This window comes from Eupeodes corollae, chromosome 3, assembly GCF_945859685.1.
Source record: "Eupeodes corollae chromosome 3, idEupCoro1.1, whole genome shotgun sequence".
NCBI classification, from domain to species: domain Eukaryota; kingdom Metazoa; phylum Arthropoda; class Insecta; order Diptera; family Syrphidae; genus Eupeodes; species Eupeodes corollae.
In genome coordinates this window covers 96,442,747-96,463,243 of record NC_079149.1, presented here as the reverse complement: position 1 = coordinate 96,463,243, position 20,497 = coordinate 96,442,747, and the positions used below count along the sequence as shown (strand labels likewise).

The 20,497-nt window shown below is 38.8% G+C and overlaps 1 protein-coding gene across 3 annotated transcripts in view; it reads left to right on the top strand.

Moving 5' to 3' along the window:
- The first annotated feature begins 17,220 nt into the window (after positions 1–17,220).
- The window catches only part of LOC129949002 (protein cappuccino), a 171,284-nt gene continuing 168,007 nt past the window's right edge, over positions 17,221–20,497 (top strand). For 2 of the 3 annotated variants that reach the window (XM_056060186.1, XM_056060184.1), the window contains exon 1: positions 17,222–18,984. In XM_056060186.1, the coding sequence (XP_055916161.1) occupies positions 18,726–18,984 (259 nt within the window). In that variant the 5' untranslated portion in view covers positions 17,222–18,725. Of the gene's footprint in view, positions 18,985–20,497 lie in introns of all 3 variants that reach the window. The other variant, XM_056060185.1, reaches the window with a different exon arrangement.

Genomic DNA, 20,497 nt, shown 5'->3' with positions numbered 1-20,497 from the left:
ACGAATCACGCATTGCTTCAGACAATTCTTTCGAATTCTTAGGTTTTGCTTTATGAACTGTGTATTAACATCCCCACACAAATTTTCGATGGAGTCAAGGTCGGGGATGGAGCGGGCCACTCCATAACGGATAACTTCTTCTGCGCAAACCATGATTTTGCATTTTTTTGACATATCATGGTCTTGATGCTATACCCAAATCAACGGCATTCCCTCCTCAGCATAGGGTAACATAACCTTCTTGATTGTTTTCACATACTCGGTTTCATCAATTATAAACCCCGACGGGATAAATAGGCCCGACCCCGTAGTATCATAATTTTTCCTTAACCATGCTTCTTCGTTTTTATAGTGTACCGTGCACCCTTTGCTGCATTTCGGGGTCTTCTCACATATTCTCGACTACCCTTGGATCCAAAAAGGACGACTTTGCTGTCATCGCTCTACAGAACATTCCTCCATTTCTCTTTTGCCCATTCTCTATGCGTTTTCGCTAACTCTATTCTCTTTGCCACGTGCCTTTTCGTCAAGAATTGTACCTTGCGTGGACTTCGGGGTAGTAACTATCCTTCTAAAAGACGTCTTCGTATTGTGACAGCGCTAACAAACAGTTGAAGTCCATTTCTTATTTTCCTAGAGCCTATGGAAGGGTCTTATTCAAAGATAGGAACAGAAATGGAAAGGAAATGATTCCTAGATCACAATCCCGGAATTTCAACCATCTAGGTGGTCCAGATCGAAAAAATTGGAGTTCAAAAATTGACCTCTGGAACCGGAATTGTAAGCCTCTAGGACGCTTTCTAAGCGAGTTATTTGTATTAAAAATTTGAACTTGAATGTTTGCCCATAACTTGTTGTAAAATTGGTCTTATTCAAAGATGGGTACAGCAATTTGAAGGGAAAGATTCTTAGATCACAATCCTGAAATTTTAGCCCTCTAAGTGATCTAGATCAAGAAAAAATGAAGTTCAAAAACTGCCGACTTTTGATACCGGCAAGCGGCTCTGCCGGGGCCGTCCGTCTTTCCGCATTACTCGTGGGAACAAAATGAAAAAATATAACAGAAAAATAGTTAAACAAAAAAATCGGCCCCATGGCTGCCAATGCGGTCACATAAATTGAAAAGGCTGTCGAGCCAACTCAGGGGTGTGAACGGGTTGTCAACCTTGTGATTGCCACTAGTAGCGGGAGTCTTTCTTCCTCTACTATTCGCAACCTTTGAAGGAATTACCCGTCAGTGGAACAGCTTTGGCGCTCGGCTGTCCCAAGGGCGGCAATTCCACACTTTTTCCCTTCAGCAAGATCATAGCCGCGGTCATTGACAGGAGTCATGTGGATGGTGACATCTCTCATGATCAATGGGCAGACGTCAATGCTCACCTGGGTTTTAGATTTGTATCTGTCATCGAGGAGAATCCGGGGCCTCTCCCAAAAACAGCCGTTGCAGGATGGTACCAAAATCGTAACAAACTCATCGCTTGTGGTGACCAGAGATATTTAGATCTATACAGGGCTGCTGTCAATGGTTTGCCAGAAGTCTGGCCGGGTGCCAAGCTCGAGGTTGTTCCAAGGGAGAATGTTCCTTGCCGCCCAAGAGCACGTATAATGATCCCGGCTCTACACAACTGCCCAGATATGATCATGAAATTGATCAAAACAATTAATCCAAACCTGCCTACGCACGACTGGAAAGTCCCAAAGGTTGAGAAGGAGACAGTGGGTCACTTTAGATCAGCTCTCTTGTTGATCAATAGGGAATCACTGGTTCCACTGGCCGCTACCAAAGGCGTGATTAGGTATGGTTTCGATGAAATCGTGATCCGTATCTATAAAAAAGACGAAGAATTGCTCAACACCCCCCACAGAAGCCCCTTCAGCGGAAGGAAACGCTTCACTAACACCAATAATGGAAGTCGATGCAACGCCACAAGTGGAACCATCGACCTTTGCAGTCCCAAACAAGCTATCCGACGTGGAGGCTAAACTTAGTCGACAGCAACTCCGACATGGATACTGAAGACGCCAACTAAGGCATCACTCTGAGTGAGAAAGACCTACTTCAGTCCTCCTCAGACGATGAAAACGCTGACAAAACAGTGGTGGAGGTTGATCTGACTAAAAGTAGCAATGCTGCGATTAGTACAGATTAATCTTCATCATGGCCGCAAACAACCTGGTACCCCGATTGCATAGAAACAAGGAAGACATCGATCGTCTTGATATAGGAGCCGTGGATCTCGAACTCCATCATCAGAGCCCTCAGGACTCCTGGCTATAAACTATTGTATGCATCGGAGAAAGGTTAACCAAGGTCATGCATGTTAGTAAAAAATGACTTAAACGTATTTTTACTCCCCAATTACAGCTACAAGGACACCACCACCGCCGTCTTAACAACTGATAAAGCCACCTACTGGCTCATATCCTCTTATCTTGGCCACGACAGCCAAGGCAACTGCAGACGTGCAATCGAAAAAAGTTGGTCTCCTAATTGGTTCGGTTGCTAACGCCTAGCACACGGTATTGGGTAACTCTGATATAAATGAGAGAGGTGAGTCCTTATTTGATTATTTACTAAGCACTAACCTACTCATAAGTAATATTGGTAATGAACCCACTTTTGTAACCAAGAATAGGAAAGAGGTACTTGATATTACACTTACCTCTGACTCGATCCACAATCTGATTTCAAACTGGCACGTTTCAAAAGAGAATTCCTTCTCTGACCACAGATACATTCAGTTTGAGCTCAAAGATGTGGCAAATACAACTACGAGTTTTCGCAATCACCGTAATACAAACTGGGGGCGATATAGGGAGGTACTAGCACAACTGCTTGATCACAACCTTCTTAAAAGCTCCTCCAGTAAAGATGAACTAGACCTTTCTGTGAATCATCTCACCGAAGTCTTTAATGAATCAATAAGAACTTCATGCCCTGTAACCATTTAAAGGGTAAAAAGAAAAAGAACCATTCAGAAAGAGCTGTCACATACTCTTCAATAGATCTAAGTACACTAGATCTCCTTCTGACTGAGACTTATACAAACAAGCTCTATAAAAAACAATTAAGGAAGAGTAAGAGGTCTTCTTGGAGAAACTTTTGTGGTACAAAAGAAAATAATTCAGAAGCCTCAAGACTCCGGAAAATGTTCTCAAAAACTACGATAATACCCAGTGCTTTAAAGGCAGAAGCAGGCACGTGAACTATCACAGATGAAGAATCTCTTAATCTATTATTAGCCACCCACTTTCCAGGTAACTCTAACATACTCAACGACTTAACATCAGAGTCTCAAGCTTCTACAAGTGGTTTAGTTGATCTAATAACGAGGGAAAAACTGCAATGGGCCATAGACAGCCTTGATCCATATAAATCTCCGGGACCAGACGGAATCACCACCATTGGAAATCATTCTGACAAGCTGTTTAAGGTTGAGATATATTCCCAAAGCCTGGAAAATGGCAAAAGTAGTCTTCATTCCTAAATCAGGGAAACCCTCCCACGTTATCCCCAAAGATCTACGACCAATCAGCCTATCATCCTTCCTTCTTAAAGCCTTGGAAAGATTGATTGAAATTTACATCTGACATAACTTAAAACCCTGTCTCATTTCCATAGCTCAACATGCTTACTCTAAGTGAAAATCAGTACAATCAGGACTTCATTTGCTGGTACGTATTATTGAATATTCCCTCGAATACAAAGAATATAACCTAGTAGCGTTCCTAGATATTGAAGGAGCTTTCGACAACGTCAGTTACCAAGCGATCACAACAGCAATGGATAAGCTGAAATTAGAGAAATCACTCATAGATCTAATAAGTCTCATGCATATAAGCAGGACAATAACTTCTAGCATGAGAAGTTTTACTACCACCAGATCGGTGAATCGAGGCACCCCCCAAGGTGGGGTCCTTTCGCCTCTTTTATGGAACATGGTATTAAACGACCTACTTACAGCATTGGAAGCAGAGGGTTTTAGAATGATTGCCTATGCCGACGACGTTGCAATATCTGTATCTCGGAAACACCCCCAAGTTTTCTCGGAACTCCTTAAAAAATGCCTTAAATCGGCTAACTAAATGGGCTAAGCAAAGTGGCTCGGACGTCAATCCACATAAAACAAAATTAATACTCTTTCCGAGAAGGTATAAAATTCCTCAGATTAGCCCACCCAAGATTAAAAGGAATACCATTAAGCTTTTCCGACCAAGTTAAATATTTAGGCCTCATTTTAGATAAAAAACAAAATGACATGAAATCTCTCTCTAACTTCATTAAAAGTACAAAATGGTTTGTTTAAGTTCATTACTCTCCCATGAGTAACCTCATTTGTGGAACACCCCAGGGTGGTGTTCTTTCGCCTCTTCTATAGCTTCTGGTCATGGATACAATTCTCGTTAAATTAGAGAGATGTGGAGTGAAGGCGGTAGCCTACTCGGATGATTTAATGCTATTGGTGTCAGGAAGGTACACCTCTGTGATAAATGAAATCATTGAGTCAGCTTTGAAGAAAGTTAGCAACTGGGCCACTAGTTGTGGACAAGGAGTTAACCAAAGTAAAACTGAACTGTTGCTCTTTACCACCAAAACTAAAGTATCGCCAATCACGCTACCTCGACTCAATGGTCAAATCCTATCATTGTCTCCAGTGTAAACGAACATAATACATAGTTTCGCTATTAGGCTGAAGGAATCAAATAGCTGGTTGTCAAAACCTTACGGTCACAGCAACACTACGAAATTAATTCCCTCAGATATTATCTCGGTAGACACTGACTACTGTACTCCTACTTTAAACCTTAGTAAGGGTTTTAAGGTTATTTTCCCATCCAGAGAAGATTGGGAGGATGACATCGTGTCGATAGGTTTCGACACAACCATCTTTACTGACGGTTTAAAGATGGAGTGCGGAGTTGATTCTGGGTTCTTTTCTAAGTCCCTAAATGTATCCAAATCCTTTAGGCTTCCTGACTTTGCTAGCGTTTTTCAGGCTGACCCTGATCTGGTTTCCGGGCCATAGTGGTATCGTGGGAAATGAACGGGCTGACGAGCTAGCCAGGCCCTTCATAGCTCACTTGCGGAAATGGTTAACATTCCTCTTGGTGCTATGAAGGGTAAAATCTTTTCTATCTACCAAACTGAATCAAACCATAGGTGGAGCAATTTACCCATTTGCATTATATCTAGGAAGATATGGATGGTTGCGGTTTGTACCGGACATAGGCCTATAGGAGGTCATGCAGAGTAGTTGGGTATCTCTTGCAACACCTTTTGCCGTAGCTGTATTGACCAAAGAGAAAGTGAAACCATAATCCATTTCCTCTGCAAATGTCCTGCTTTGGCAAACACCAGAATGAAATGCTTTGAAATGCTAATTGGATCACAGGCTAGGTTGCCTTGAGATCGCCATTTCTACCTACCTAACCTCATTAGTGGTATCACAATGGACCCTTGAGGTCTAGGTGAGTCAATATGACATCTGGACAGCCACTCAAACCTAACCTAATTCAACTGACAACTATTTTAACAAAACATGAACACAAAAAATCGACAGACGGAATTGGAAGTTATCAGTGTGGGTCGCAGCCCAGATTTTTTTTATTTCTAGTATATTTATTTGAAAATTCTTAAAATCAATTTATTGTACATCTTCATTCTAAAATTCTACGTCATTGCAATATAATTTAATTTTTAACTAAAACATAATCTGATAAGTTTAAGAGTTTTGCTGTTTTCAATTTTGAGAGAAAACTCATTTGTTTGGATTTGGAGTGTGTGGTGCTTTTAATTAAAACAATAACTTTTGTTCGAGAAATTAGTTATAAATGATGAAAATGTGATTTGATAACTTTGAACAAAAGTATAGTTTATGTTCACAAAAATCTTCTATACCTAAACCACCAACCATATCTACTTTCCTTAGTCCAGTTTAAACTTTTCATTTATTATTCCTACATCAATATAATTATGTTTTCCATCATTCGAAGAGTGAGGAGCAAAAATGTTTGGCTATTTTTACTGACAATATTTTCAGATAAAATATCAAATCTTTTTTAGACTAAATAACTTTTCAATTAAAGAATTTCACAATATTTGTTAAGTTCTTATTAATATCTAATCTCAAAGCAGTTCTAATAGTAATCTTGCCTGGAATATCAGACTTGATGAATTTTCTACACAGCTCTGTATCGAAAAGAACAAGCTTTGATGTAGATTTTGAAAATGAGTTTATTTTTGATAAATGGTATAAAAGAAAAGGCTTCACAGCAATGACTTCTTTTATTTTATAGGAAAGAGCAGGATGTATCGTATAGTTTTTGTAGCCTCCTTAATAACATAGTCTGAAGTCCATACTTTATAGGTGCTCCTGATCATATACATAAAGTTGATGGTATTAATGGGTACCTATTAAAAGCAAGTTGTATTGTTTCATTTAATGATTTAAATAATCTTTTGGGGAAATTGTAAGGGATAAAAATAAAAGAGAAATGTTTTGCAAAGCTTTTGTTTAAATACATTCATTTTGTGTTCCAAAGTAAAGTTTAGCAACCCACAAATGCCAGGAATAAGTTTCATATGAAGAAATAATTAAATTCTTTTGTGCGATTTAAAATTATATTTTTAATAAATACTTAAAACAAATTTAAGTGAATCGTGGTCTTCCTCTACTGCACCGTCACTTGGGATTGGATTCGAAGAGCTTCCAAGCTGGAGCGTTGATGTCCATTCGCTCTACATGACCTAGCCATCTAAGCCATTGGACTTCAATTCTGCTAACTAGCTTAGTGTCGCTGTACACACCGTACAGTTCGTCGTTATATCTTCTCCTCCGTTTTCCATCTATTCGTACGGGACTAAAAATCACCCGAAGAATTTTTCTATCGAAGACGTTCTCATCTTTATTTGACAGGGTCCAGGCCTCAACGCCATAAATGAGAACCGGGATGATGAGTGTCTTATAGATGGTGATTTTAGATGTTCGAGAGAGGACTTTACTTCTATATTGCCCTCTAAGTCCGAAGAAGTAGCGATTTGCAAGAGTTATTCTTCGTTTGATTTTAGCGCTGATGTCTTTGTCTATGTTAATAGCAGTGCCTAGGCAGACAAAGTCCTTAACTACCTCAAAGTTATAGCTGTCCATGGTGACGTTTTGTCCAAGACTTCGTTCTTCAATGCCCATTTTTATAACAGCATAGACTTGGTCCTTCATTGACCACTAAACCCATCATCTTCGCTTCCGTCGCAATGCTCAAAAACGCTCCACTGACATCACGCTTTGATCTTCCAATTATGTCAATTTCATCTGCGTATCCGAGTAATTGGATGGATCTTTGGAAGATTGTGCCTCTAGTATTGTCGGTTGTGTTTTGCACAATTCTTTGCCGAACGATGTTGAAGAAGTCGCACGACAGTGCATCGCCTTGTCTAAAACCTTTTTTGACATCAAATGCATCGGTAAGGTCTTTTCCGACCTTGATAGAGCAGAGTGCATTCTCCATCGTCATTCTGCACAAACGGATAAGTTTGACAGGGATGCCAAAACTAGACATTGCTCGGTAGAGCTCTTCCCTATAGATGCTGTCATACGCGGCTTTAAAATCGATAAAAAGATGGTGGGTATCGATTTGAAGCTCCTGGGTTTTTTCCAAGATCTGCCGTAGTGTGAATATTTGGTCGATAGTGGACTTTCCTGGTCTGAAACCACACTGATAAGGACCTATCAGGTTGTTGACGAATGGCTTCAGACGTTCACATAATACATCAGAGAGGATCTTATACGCAATGTTAAGGAGACTGATGTCTCTGTAGTTGGCGCAGTTTAGAGGGTCTCCTTTCTTATGTATCGGGCACGCTATACTGAGATTCCACTCATCGGGCATGCTTTCTTCCGGCCATATTTTGCAGATGAGTTGGGGCATACTCCCAACTAAGTCATCGCCTGCTTATTTAAATAGTTCGGCAGGGATGCCATCAGCAGCTTTGTTTGGCTTCAGTTAAGATATAGCTATCTTCACTTGGTCGAGGTCCGGTAGGCGGAATTGTTGAACTGAGTCGCCTAGGTTGAGTGGTTCAATATCCCTTACAGCGAAATTCGGTTCGCCATCACCGTTATATAATTTGTAGAAGTGGTCTTTCCATATTCTTAGCATAGACTGCGGTTCTATACTATGATGTTCCCCTGATCGTCTTTACAGGCTTCAGTTCGTGGCTGGTTCCTTTGGGAGGTTTTTTCACCTTTGGGTAAAATTAACGAACTTAATTTCTGTTGTGACATCCCTCTATCTCCTCGATCGCGCATTTCTCTCTTTTGTTCCATCTATCTGGTTGACTATTGATTGATTAGGAGATTCCCATGTCCCCTTGTGGATATTAAGATGTGTGATTTGCGAACTAGCTACCAGAACGTCTCGGCCCGCAGCGAAATCGATCAGCCTAAAGTCTAGTTCCAACAACAAATCCACACCCAATTAGACGTCGGGTTTGTTCTCGGTACCAGTCGCCGTAGTATACATCGCAGTCTTTTAGTTTGCGGTTGCCCGGTCCATCCCATTGCATTTCTCGGATGACGGTAATATCTCCCTTGCAGCAGTTTAGGGCTTCCGTTAATTGTTCGGCTGTACGTGGTCTGTTAAGGGACCTAACATTTCACGTATAGATCCGAAGTTCGTTGTCCTTATTTCGTTTGCGTGAGCTGTCAACAGTGAATCCGTCCGTATCCGAGGCTTGTTGGTGCTTCGCAACTAAAGGTATTTTTTACGTGGCCATGAAGTCAACCTGACGGCACAACCCCCAACCTGGAGGGCCAGATCCTTAGTATAACTCCATGGACGGGGAGCCGGATAAACCGTTCCTTACAGGCCTCTGCTCCGAATATGTCGAAGAAGCCCTATAAGGTGTACACTAAGTAGTTCAATCTTACTGGACTGTAGACCCCACCGTTCATTCCATCTCGAGAATTCGTTTGCTGCCGCCAACAACTTTCCACTGGGGTAAAAACCCAATCTCCAGTTGAGATACAAGGCACCCGATGTTCAACATGGTGCTATTTGAACATCGATATTTGAATGCGTTTGTGTTAATTATTCTTCTAATTGTAATAGCTAGTGAGTTCCACATTTGAGTGGCATGGACAAAAAATGTACGTTTACATTGCAGCAAGCAAATCTTGGTTGGATTAATACAACAGTTTTTAGCCGATTTGAAATTAATCGGTTGTGCAAATAATGAGGTTGACGAGACTGTATAATACTGTGCAGCTGAACGAGAGCTCTAAATTGTATAAGGTTCAATTAAATTTTCGACTTGTATTTGAATCAAAGCTACAGCACACCCCACACCGATACAGCAGAAAAGGTAATAGGAGATATCTTACGAGCAACATCTTAGTACTGACAGTAATAAACCTTTGGGATTCCCCTAGTAGACGAAAAGCACTATATAACTTGCCTATTGTAGTAGGTGCATGGTGATATCAAATTAAAGTCTCGTTAAACATAAAACCTAGATTCCTAGCAGACGTTACAAATTCAATAACTAAGCCACCCAGCAGAACTGGTGAAAAGCTCCACTTATCAAGTGACCTTTTGTACATACACAAAGTTTTAGATCTTCTTGGATTTAGGGTGATGTTATGCTTGAGAGCCAACTGTTTTATAACTACTAGATTCTCATTGGTATAGTAAATAGCATTTCTTATGCAGTCTACTGCAGTTTCCAAGTATAATTGGAAGTCATCAGCAAACATATCAACTTTACAAGATTTGACCAGTCAAAGAAGATCGTTAACATAAATTTAAAATAATACAGGTCTAAGAATAGAACGTTGAGTTACTCCTTTTGGGACTGTCAGAAATGAAGATGTCTGATTTCCTACTGCAACGCATTGTGAACGATTAGATAAGTATGAGTCCAGAAGTTTCATAGCAAAACAAGAGAATTTGAAACAATACTCAAGTTTTTGGCACAGCACTTAGTGATTGATAGTGTCCAAAGCTTTTGAAAATTCTAGCAACGTTTAGAATGCAGCACGATTCACGTCTATCGCTCTCGATTAAAAAAAACATCGCAGTTGATTAAAAACAACATTGGCCACTCCTTAATTCTTAGGTATTTAGAACCAATTCCAAAACACGCAGACTACAGCACCCCCAACTGCACAGAAACTTCCAGATTTCTATTACTTCTAGATCTTTCTGGGAGGATAGGGCATTCCTGGAAGACGAGTTGGTTCAAAAAAAAGGGGTTGGTAGAGTTGTGTACTCTCAAAGACTTAACATAAGTCTCTCATCTCAACTTTTGGCGTTAAAAGAAGTCTTGTCCTGGCTTAAAGAAAACGAGATGTCAACATCTGATATCCGTATTTTCCCAAATAGTCAAAACGCTATAAGATCTCTTGACTCTGTCTCTACAAACTCTATAACAGTCCATATGATCTCTAATGAGAAGAATTTTTGGTCATTTGTAAAAAACATGAGGAATTCTTCCTCTTCTTCGGTTCCTACGCTTGTTGTCAATGACTATTGTTAAAGCCAACTTATGTGCAAGGTAGTTTGCCGGAAAATTCCACCGTACCTCATGACTCTCCAAGTTCTTGAACGCCTAAATGATTCTATGGGACCAATCTTTTTTCGTACTCGAACTGTGACGAGAGGTCTTAAAGATCTCAACATTCATAAATCCGCTGGCCCAGATGGTATTCCCGCTATTATTCTGAAGACGTGTTCTTCCACTCTAGAAAAACCACTGCTTAAGCTTTTCCATCTATCCTATTCTTCTGGGCTCGTTCCGAGTAGTTGGAAAACTGCATTTGTTCAGTCAATCCCAAAAAAAGGCGAATCTTTTTCTTCCACAAATTACCGACCGATAGCACTAACGTAACTTCTTTCTAAACTCATGGAAACGCTGATTAATTATCAGCTTAAGAAATATCTTGAGGAACGGAAGCTTCTTAATGACCGGCAATTCGGCTTTTGTAGCAATAGGTCCACTTGTGATCTCATGGTTCAATGCTTTCTTGCATCGTTAAAGCGAGATAAACCCTCTTTGCCACTATCTATGAGTGGCACTTGCACCAACGAAAGGGAAAATCTTGACATCCTCGGAATGTGTATCAGCAACCACTTTTTGTGGAGCGGTCACATACGCGATGTCGCCAAAAATGCCGCAAGATGTCTAGGTTTTTCTCTCCGTCTGATCTGGCTACAATCTACAAAACGTATATACGTCCGAAACTTGAATATAACTCTCATCTCTGGGCTGGTGGTCCAGTAACTTATTAAGCCTCTTGGACAGTATTCAAAAAAGAGCTTTTAAAATGATTGGTGACATCAACTCGTTTATATCACTCGAACATCGACGCAAGGTTTCTTGCCTCACATTTTTTACCGTTATTTTAACGGACTATGCTCTAGTGAAATAGCCAGTTGCATTCCTCCCCTTAAACAATTTATCCCTAATACCCTCGCTTCTAGGAATGCCCACTACTTTACCCTTGAGCACGACTTCGGTCCTACTTTGAAGTACAGAGATTCTTTTTTCAGCCGTACTAAGCGAATGTGGAACCCCTTGCCACGCTCTATCTTTTCCTGTCATTGCAATGTCCCGAAATTTAAAACCAATGTACACCGATACCTCCTATCCAATCCTTCCCTCTTTGCCTAATACTCACACTGTGTCTTTGGCATCTTAAAGGCATAAAAAACCCTTTTAGTATTTGCTAATTATAAAAAAAAAAAGGAGAACTCGCCAGGAACGTTACAGTCCAACCCATCCTATCACGTTTGGCACATACTGGCATTCCAAATGCTACTTGTTAACCATTGCTAATGCAAGACGCTATGAAGAAGGCAAACACCAGGTGCAACAACATCACCACGTGTCAGGTCACAAGAAACATCTGGCCAACACTACATCTAAAACGTTCAAGAAGCTTGCTGTCTCCAAGGAAATCGCATATAAGCTCGATAATAGGTGTCATAACCGGACACTAACCGGACTAATAGGAAAGCAAACCACGCTACTAGGCATATTATCAAATGACTTTTGTAGAAGCTGTATGGACAAGGACCTTCACCTGCTCTGAATATGCTCTGCTCTAGCTCAAAAACGCAAGAATTACCTAGGAGAATTCTTCTTTAACGATCTAAACAATCTACATCACATCAGCATAATCAGCCTCTTACGTTTCGTAAGAGACTCAAATTTCATTGAGCTTAGGAGGAAGCCTCAAGATTCGTGTGGTTTCACTATGGGACATTAAACTGTCCTAAGTGTGTTCTTTTCCATTACGGACAACCACTTCAACATTACCTCAAGTACAAATGAACATACGCACTTATTAAAGTTCTTGAAAATAGTACATTATAAAGAACAAATAAAGGAGCCACAAATTGAACCAATATTAAATATCGAAAAAGAGGCTGGGATGCGGCCCACACTAATAACTTCCCATCCCGTCTGTCGATTTGTCTTGCTTAAAAGTTTGTCTATATGTACTGTACTCGTATCAATTTTTACTAAATTTGAGTACTATTTTTTGTAGATTTTATTTTTTATGAAAAAACGGACATTTGGATTTTTATTAGAAAATTAATGATTATCGAAAACAATATTTTCTGTGAACTTAAAAAAGTTTGAAGCAAATATTTTTAATTTTTGAAAAGCTATTTGAGTCGAAAGTAAATTTTTATCAATTTTTAGTATTGTTTTTTTTTTAGAGTTTTATAGAGGACACATTTTGAAAAAAATCGAATTGACATTTTTTTTACAAAATGTGTCCTAATGTTGAAAACAATATTTCTTATAAGTTAAAATAATAAGAAGTTACTATCTGAAAGTTTTGAAAAGATATTTAAATCGAAAATCAATTTTTACCAACTTTTGTTAAATTTTGTTTAGGTTTTTAATTTTTTGTACAAAAACTGTCAATTCGATTTTATTCAAAATTTTACTGAATGTTAACAACAATATTTTTTGAAAGGTTAAAATTAGTATAAAGCCAATATCTACTATTTTTGAAAAGATATTTGAGTTGAAAATCAATTTTTACCAACTTTTATACATTTTTATTTATGTTTTTATTTTTTGTAAAAACTGTCAATTCGAATTTTTTCAAAATTTGTCCTAATGTTGAAAACAATAGTTCTTATAAGTTAAAATTAGTTTGAAGCTAATATCTCAAATTTTTGAAAAGATATTTGAGTCGAAAATCATTTGTTACTAACTTTTTCTAATTTTAAAAATTTAAAAAATATTAAAAAAAAAATTAGCAAAAAGTTGTTCAAATGGTAGACATGTGCATTCAAGAGGACACAAGCGTCCACAGGATTTTTTCTTAAAACCAACCTCTGTCTATCAACTCCTACTCTCACCTCCACGTGGTGAACATCGGGTGCCTAGTACCTCAACTGGAGATTGGGTTCCAACCCCAGTGGAAAGTTGTTGGGGGCAGCAAACGAGAGAGGTGGGGAGAGTAGTTTCCACTAAGGCACCTCTCCTTATCCAGACGGCAGCGGAGGAATTCCCGAGATGGAATCAACGGTGGCGTCTACAGTTCCAGTAAGGTTGAACTACTTAGTGAACACCTTCTTCGACTTATTCGGAGCCCAGGCCTGTTAGGAGCGGTTTTATCCGGCTCCCCATCCTTGGAGTTATACTTAGGATCTGGCCCTCCAGGTTGGGGGTGTTGCGTCGGGGTGACTTCCTGGCCACATAAAAGCTTTCAAAGTTGCGAAGCACCAACAAGCCTCGGATACGGACGGATTTACTGTTGACAACCAACGCAAACAAATAAAGGACAACGAACTTCGGATATGCACGTAGCATGTTAGGTCCCTTAACAGACCACGTGCGGTCGAAGAATTAGCGGAGGCCCTAGAACGATATAAAGCAGATATCACCGCTATCCAGGAAATACGATGGGATGGGCCGGGCAAAAAGAGGATGAAAAACTGCGATATTTACTATGGTGACTGCTACCACGAAAACCAACAGCGCTTATTTGGATGCGGATTCGTCATTGGAGCCAAACTTAGGCAAGAAGTCTTGAGCTATAGGTGCATCAATGAGCGCCTCATGACCATACGCATCAAGGCTAAATTCGGCAACATTAGCCTGATATGCGCGCACGCCCCCACAGAAGAGAAAGACGACAACACCAAAGATATGTTCTTCGAGCTCTTAGACAAAACATATGAGCAGTGCCCTAGCTACGATATTAAAATAGTCCTGGGCGATTTGAATGCCAAGCTAGGAAGTTAAGACATCTTTGGTGGAATAATAGCCTGCACGACAACACTTCCGACAATGTATTCAGGTTCATAGATTTTGCTGCGGGGCGAAACGTCATGGTAGCCAGTACGCGTTTCCCACACTTCAACATCCACAAAGGAACTTGGACTTCTCCAGATCAATCTACCGTCAACCAGATTGACCATATTGCGATCGACGCCAGACACGCTTCCAGCATTATGGATGTACGAACTTTCCGAGGAGCTAACATCGACTCGGACCACTACCTCGTTGTAGCCAAGGTATCACTTCGGATTTCCAAACCCAAGGCAAAACAGGGAGGTGCTGGGAGAAGATACAACGTCGAACGGCTACAATCGCCAGAGATCGCCAAATCCTTTTCCGACCGAGTGACAAGTAACCTCTCTCGAAGTTCTTTGCCACCAACACAATGTATCGAAAACCAGTGGCAACATTGCCAAGATGCAATCAGAGAAGCCGCCTCTGATGTGCTGGGTTTCAAGCAGCCACCAAAAAGGAACCCCTGGTTTGATGAGGAATGTCGGCAGGCAAATGCAGCCAAACAACAGCCACGCAAAGAGGCGCTGCATAAAAGGACGAGAGCTGCTCGTGATCTCTATGATCAGAAGAGGCGAGAGGAACGCCGACTTTTCAGAAGGAAAAAGAGAGGGCATGAGAAGCGTGCGGTCGAAGATGTTGAGAGGTATAAAAGCAGAAATGAGGTTCGAAAGTTTTATGAACAGGTGAAACGAAATTAACAGGTACATAAACCTAGAACCGAAGGCTGCAAAGACGAAAGTGGAAACATCATAGTGGAACCGCAGTCAATGCTGAGGATATGGAAGGACCACTTCTGCAGACTGTATAACGGCGATGAAGAACTGAATTCCGCTGTCAGGCAGGATGATCCATTCAATATAGACGACGAAAGCCAACAATCCCGTCCTCCCGACTTAGACTAAGTAAAGATTGCCATAACACTAGAGGCACTATCTTTCAAAAGTCTGTCCAATTACTGGCATATGCTGATGAAATTGACATAATCGGAAGAACTCAGCGTGATGTCAATGGGGCTTTTGTGAGTATTAAGGCAGAGGCGGCAATAATGGGTTTAACGGTTAATAATGCAAAAAAAAGTACATGCTGTCGTCTAGAAAGGACATACAACAACGACGTCTTGGTCAAAACGTCACAATCGACAGACGTAACTTTGAGGTAGTCAAGGACTTCGTCTACCTAGGCTCCGCTGTAAACGCAGAAAACAACACCAGCGCTGAGATCAAACGCAGAATAACTCTTACTAACCGCTGTTTCTTTGGACTAAGAAAGCAATTGAGTGGTAAAGTCCTCTCTCGTGGGACCAAAGTGTTGCTATATAAGACCCTTATCATCCCCGTCCTGCTATACGGTGCATAAGCATGGACCATGACAAAAGCGGATGACATCATTTTTCAGAATGTTGAAAACAATATTTCTTATAAGATAAAATAAGTTTGAAGCCTTTATTCCAATTTTTTGAAAAGATATTTGAATCGATATTTAATATTGATATTAACAACTTTGAGTAATGTTTTTTTTAGATTTTTATTTTTTATAAAAAAAAAACTGTCAATTAGATTTTTCTCAAAATTTTATCAAATGTCAAAAGCATTATTCTTTATTGCACAAAATTGTTTTGGAGATTAAATCATATTTTAGTCGTAAAATTTTGGAGGTGACACATTTTTTGTTTCAATTTTTTCGATTTATAAAAAAAAAACCGTTAAATTGATTTTTTTCAAAAAATATACTTCTTTGATATCACGTTGCAATACATTATGTAAAATATATTTCAAGTCTCTAGCGTGTCTGGTTCGTAAGATATTGAGGGTTAACCAAAATGTTCACCTTTTTTTAAACTGCTATGGTAAAAAAGCCACCCACGCAATTTTCTTGAGAGCCCTTTCTGCATCTTTCTGCCTCATTATCTGTATATCAACATTTGTTTGAAATCGATATCTCTTCTGGTTCTTGAGCTATGGACGATGAAAAAACGTCGCGAACGTACGGACGTACGGACGTACAAACTTACGTACACACGCACGCACAGACATCTTTCTAAAAATCTTTTATTTCGACTCTAGGGACCTTGAAACGTCGAGAAATATCAAAATTTTCAATTTGTCAAATCGGACCCATTACAATAACTTCCTATTGGAAGTTAATAAAGTAGAAATTAAGAAATGTCATACCGAAATTATACTATTTTAAGCTGCAGGTATGTTCTATCAGTTCCAATAAAAATTGTAGGCATATTCCTGAATTGTATACATTTTTTTTTTTTAATTTTCGAAAGCTCTTAAAAAAATCACACATTACCTTCGTTCAGTTTTTGGAACCTCCTGGTCTCTTTTCTTCCATCACATACACTCGCTACATCACCATCTGTCCTTAACTTTATCTATCTCCCCCTAGCTCTTAAGCTTTAACTTGGTTTCATCAAAACCTAGCACTGTTTAAAAAGTTCACAAATGTAAATAATTATAAAAATTTACCAAAAAACTTAATTTTTTTAAACAGACACCTAAATAACCACAAAATAAAAAGCAAAAAAAAAAAAACAAATTGATTAAACTACAAATTTAAACAAAAAACCACAAGTTCAATCATACTTAAAGTATAGACTCTTTAAACCCATGGACCTACATTCAAATGTACCTTCTCTCTAGCATATGTGTCAGATCTGTGGTTAAGCTTAAGTTGTCCATTATCGCGTTTCCATTTGATTTCGGCACTTTGCATGTTGCCTCACAAAATGTATATATATATAGAAACCCCCCCTTTCTAACCTCTATACATGTGTTCACAACAACAAGTCGAATAACTAAAAGCCCAAAACGTTTTCAAGATAACAATGTACAAAACTAAACTATAGAAAACGTAATTACAGTTCAGTATTTGAATTGAAGCGATTCTCATCGGATGCGAGGACGGAAAACCGGGAGAACGAACCTCTACGAACCGAACGGGCCGGTCATTTGTGTTTGTTTTTATTTTCTAGTATACAAATTCGTTTTATCGTTTCATCCCTAATGTCGACCCCAATCTAAAACTTTTTTATTCCATTAGATTTGAATTGAATTTTGTTGTTGTTTTAGTTTTATTTCAATCTAAATTGACTATGGCCAATTATCACATTTCTGAGATGCAAAACAACAATAACCACAATTCGAATATAGAAGCAACAACATACCCCAAGGAAGGGAAGAGTGAGCAGTGTTCAACATAGCATAATCTTCTCTATCATCCCCCCCATCATGACCTACTCAACGAACAATCACTTAGTCACAAAACACAAAACACAAACACGCCAGTCACCGTTAAAATTTTTTAATAGTCAATTCGGATTCAGATTCGTTTTCGTATTCGAAATCGAATCTAGGTCTTGGATGTTGGATGTCTCTAGTATCGCATTTGGTTTTCGTTCTCCTCGCATGTGCATTTGATGACGCGTTTTCGGGAGTTCGTTGTACATGTAGATGCAGAAACAGATTTAGAGTGTACTTTTCACTGCAGAACTTTTGACACATTCCGGGTCCAGTATACATCAAGCGTTTGCGCGTAATCCACAAGCGAAAACGAAAAAATCGATTTTTTCACCAAGTCACAAGGAAAACCGGGTTTCAACTGTCACTTTGACAGCTACTGTTAAAGTTGCATGAAAAAGTATAACACAACCCACAACCACCCCCCAACAAAATAATGACAGTTATCCAGTGTTAAGGTGTGGAAGTTTCTTATTCCGGGGAATAATAAATTTATCATTTTATTTTCGTGCCAAACAAAAATATCAAGTCAATTCGAACAATGGAAAAACCAAACAAATAACGGTCGCTGCCAATGTCAATGTTTGTTGCCGGTAAATGTGTCAAAAAAGTGTTGAAAAGAATTTATTATTATCTACACACAACATAGAACCTGTCATAAGGGTGTTTGGTGCGGTTGCGGTACAACAAAAATTATAATGACGCCGTCGTCGTCGTCACTTAGTTCTTTCGTTGGGGGGTATGAGTCATATGCAGGGGTGGGGCGACAGGCAAAAACGAATTGTGATAATTTCAACGTTCTACATAATAAACAGAGAAACCCATGAGTTTCTTTTCATTTAGAAAATAGATTCCCAGTCCCCGAAAGACTTGATGGAAATTATAAATTTCTGACAATTGACACTTCTCTTGACAAGAAAAAAAAAAAACAACCACCCGAGGGCGTGCGCTTCGCTCATCATGGTGTCGCGTATTTTTGTGTGTGTTTGACTTTTGTGTAAGATTTTGTGTGTCAAATAGGGTGTGAGAATTTTGTTCGAACTTTTATTTTGTTTATTTTATTCTGTTGTTTAGGGAAATAAAAGCAAACAAGAAACAAAAAATAAACGACTTTTGTTATCAAAGAATTTTTCAAATTAAAATATTCAATTCTATCCGAGACAATGGGCACGTCACAAAGTCAACTTCATAACACTTCAAATGCCAGCGAAGGAACGGCCAACGCCGCCGATGAATCATATTTGTCAAGTTCAAGCGGTGGAGGTGGTCAAAAGCGGAGGAATAGTCGAACGAAATTATTTGCACGTTTCGGACACAGAAAATCAAAGGACCAACTGCTGTTGTCCCCATCGTCTGTAGATGGCGTTGGTGGGGAAATTTTAGCAGATGTCGATGAAGCTAGTGATGAAGTTTTGGAAAATGGTAAGTTTTGAACGACATATAAGTTTGAGAATGTAGTAAGTTGTGTTCTTTGGGCTAACTTGAAGGAAAGTTTTGTTTTTGTACATAATCACTTCAACAGAAGTCGTATAAATCATTAATAATAATTAGTGTGATGGTTATGGACAATAATATAAACTTTCATACAAGTTTGAAGCCTATATTTTGGAATTTCCGTAGATATTCTTTAAGAATCCTTTTTTAAGATTTTTCGTGTAGAATGTTTTTGTAGAATTTTGATAGTTACAATTTTTTGAATTCATTGATTTACACATACATTTGGTTCTAGACTTTATTTACAGTTTACACAACGAGCTTCATACAACAAAAACATAATTTCATATCATAGGGTTACCAAATGTCTAATTTTAATCATCTCAGGAATTTTTTCTAAAAGAGAATGTCTATGAAATAAAAAATATAACTTTCTTCTTTTTTTAATCATGAACGATGTTGGTTATTTTAAAACATTATGCGTCTGCTAAGTTAGATTCTAAATCTAAGATGTAATCATCCCAGAAATAAATTCCTCATTTATAGTATCTATATTAAAATAGTCCTTGAAAATGAGAAATAACAAAGCGCCTCGGTTAAGTTCTATAAACATTTTGCCGAATACATCTTTAGTAGAATATATAATGAGAAGATAGTTCCTGGAAGCTTTAAATGTTCCAAAATGTCAGATGTTTTTAAGAAAGGTGACCGGAATCAGCCAGAAAACTATTGCGGTGTAACTGTTTTTAATTCATTGAGAAAATGGTTCTCACAATAACTTTCCGTTAGGCTTACGAATTGGGTTGAACAAAACAATACGATCAATTGCTACCAAGCTGACTTCCGTTCAAACCTTTCAACTATGGATAAAAACTTTATGTTAAGTACTGCGGCCAGGCATTGTATTAACTTTTTTTGTAGACCTGAAGTCTAAAATGTCGGCTTTCAGATCATGCAACAGATCTATAGGTTATCGTCCCAACCCGACTGGATACAGTTTCCAAATTCTTCAAAGTCTTCAATGCTACAGTGAATAACTACCACTACTATAGTAATGAAATATACGGTTATGAGCTTTTGGAAGAACTAGAAAATGTCCAAAGATGCATTTTCAGGCTCACTAATTATTACATCGATATGGAGTCTGTCTTACCTTATGTTGTTCTAAAAAACTTAAAGGCAAATGCGGATCACATTACCAAGGTAATAAGTCAATAAGTTTTGATAGTGGTTACAGAACATTCAAAAACTGTTGTGATTAAGCCGTTTTGGACGGCTTTCCCACATTGTGATTCGATAATATAGAACAATGAACAATTAAAAATTGCTTATCTCGCATAGCCCAGAGGTTAAATCAGAATTGGAATATGGAAAGACTTGCTGTTTCAACGTCAAGGTGTGTTTATCGACAATCGAGCCTTACCCTAGATGAAAACAATTATTTCACTCAGAGAACTTATTGGTAATTTAGCTCAATTTTCACGTATAATGCAACCATATA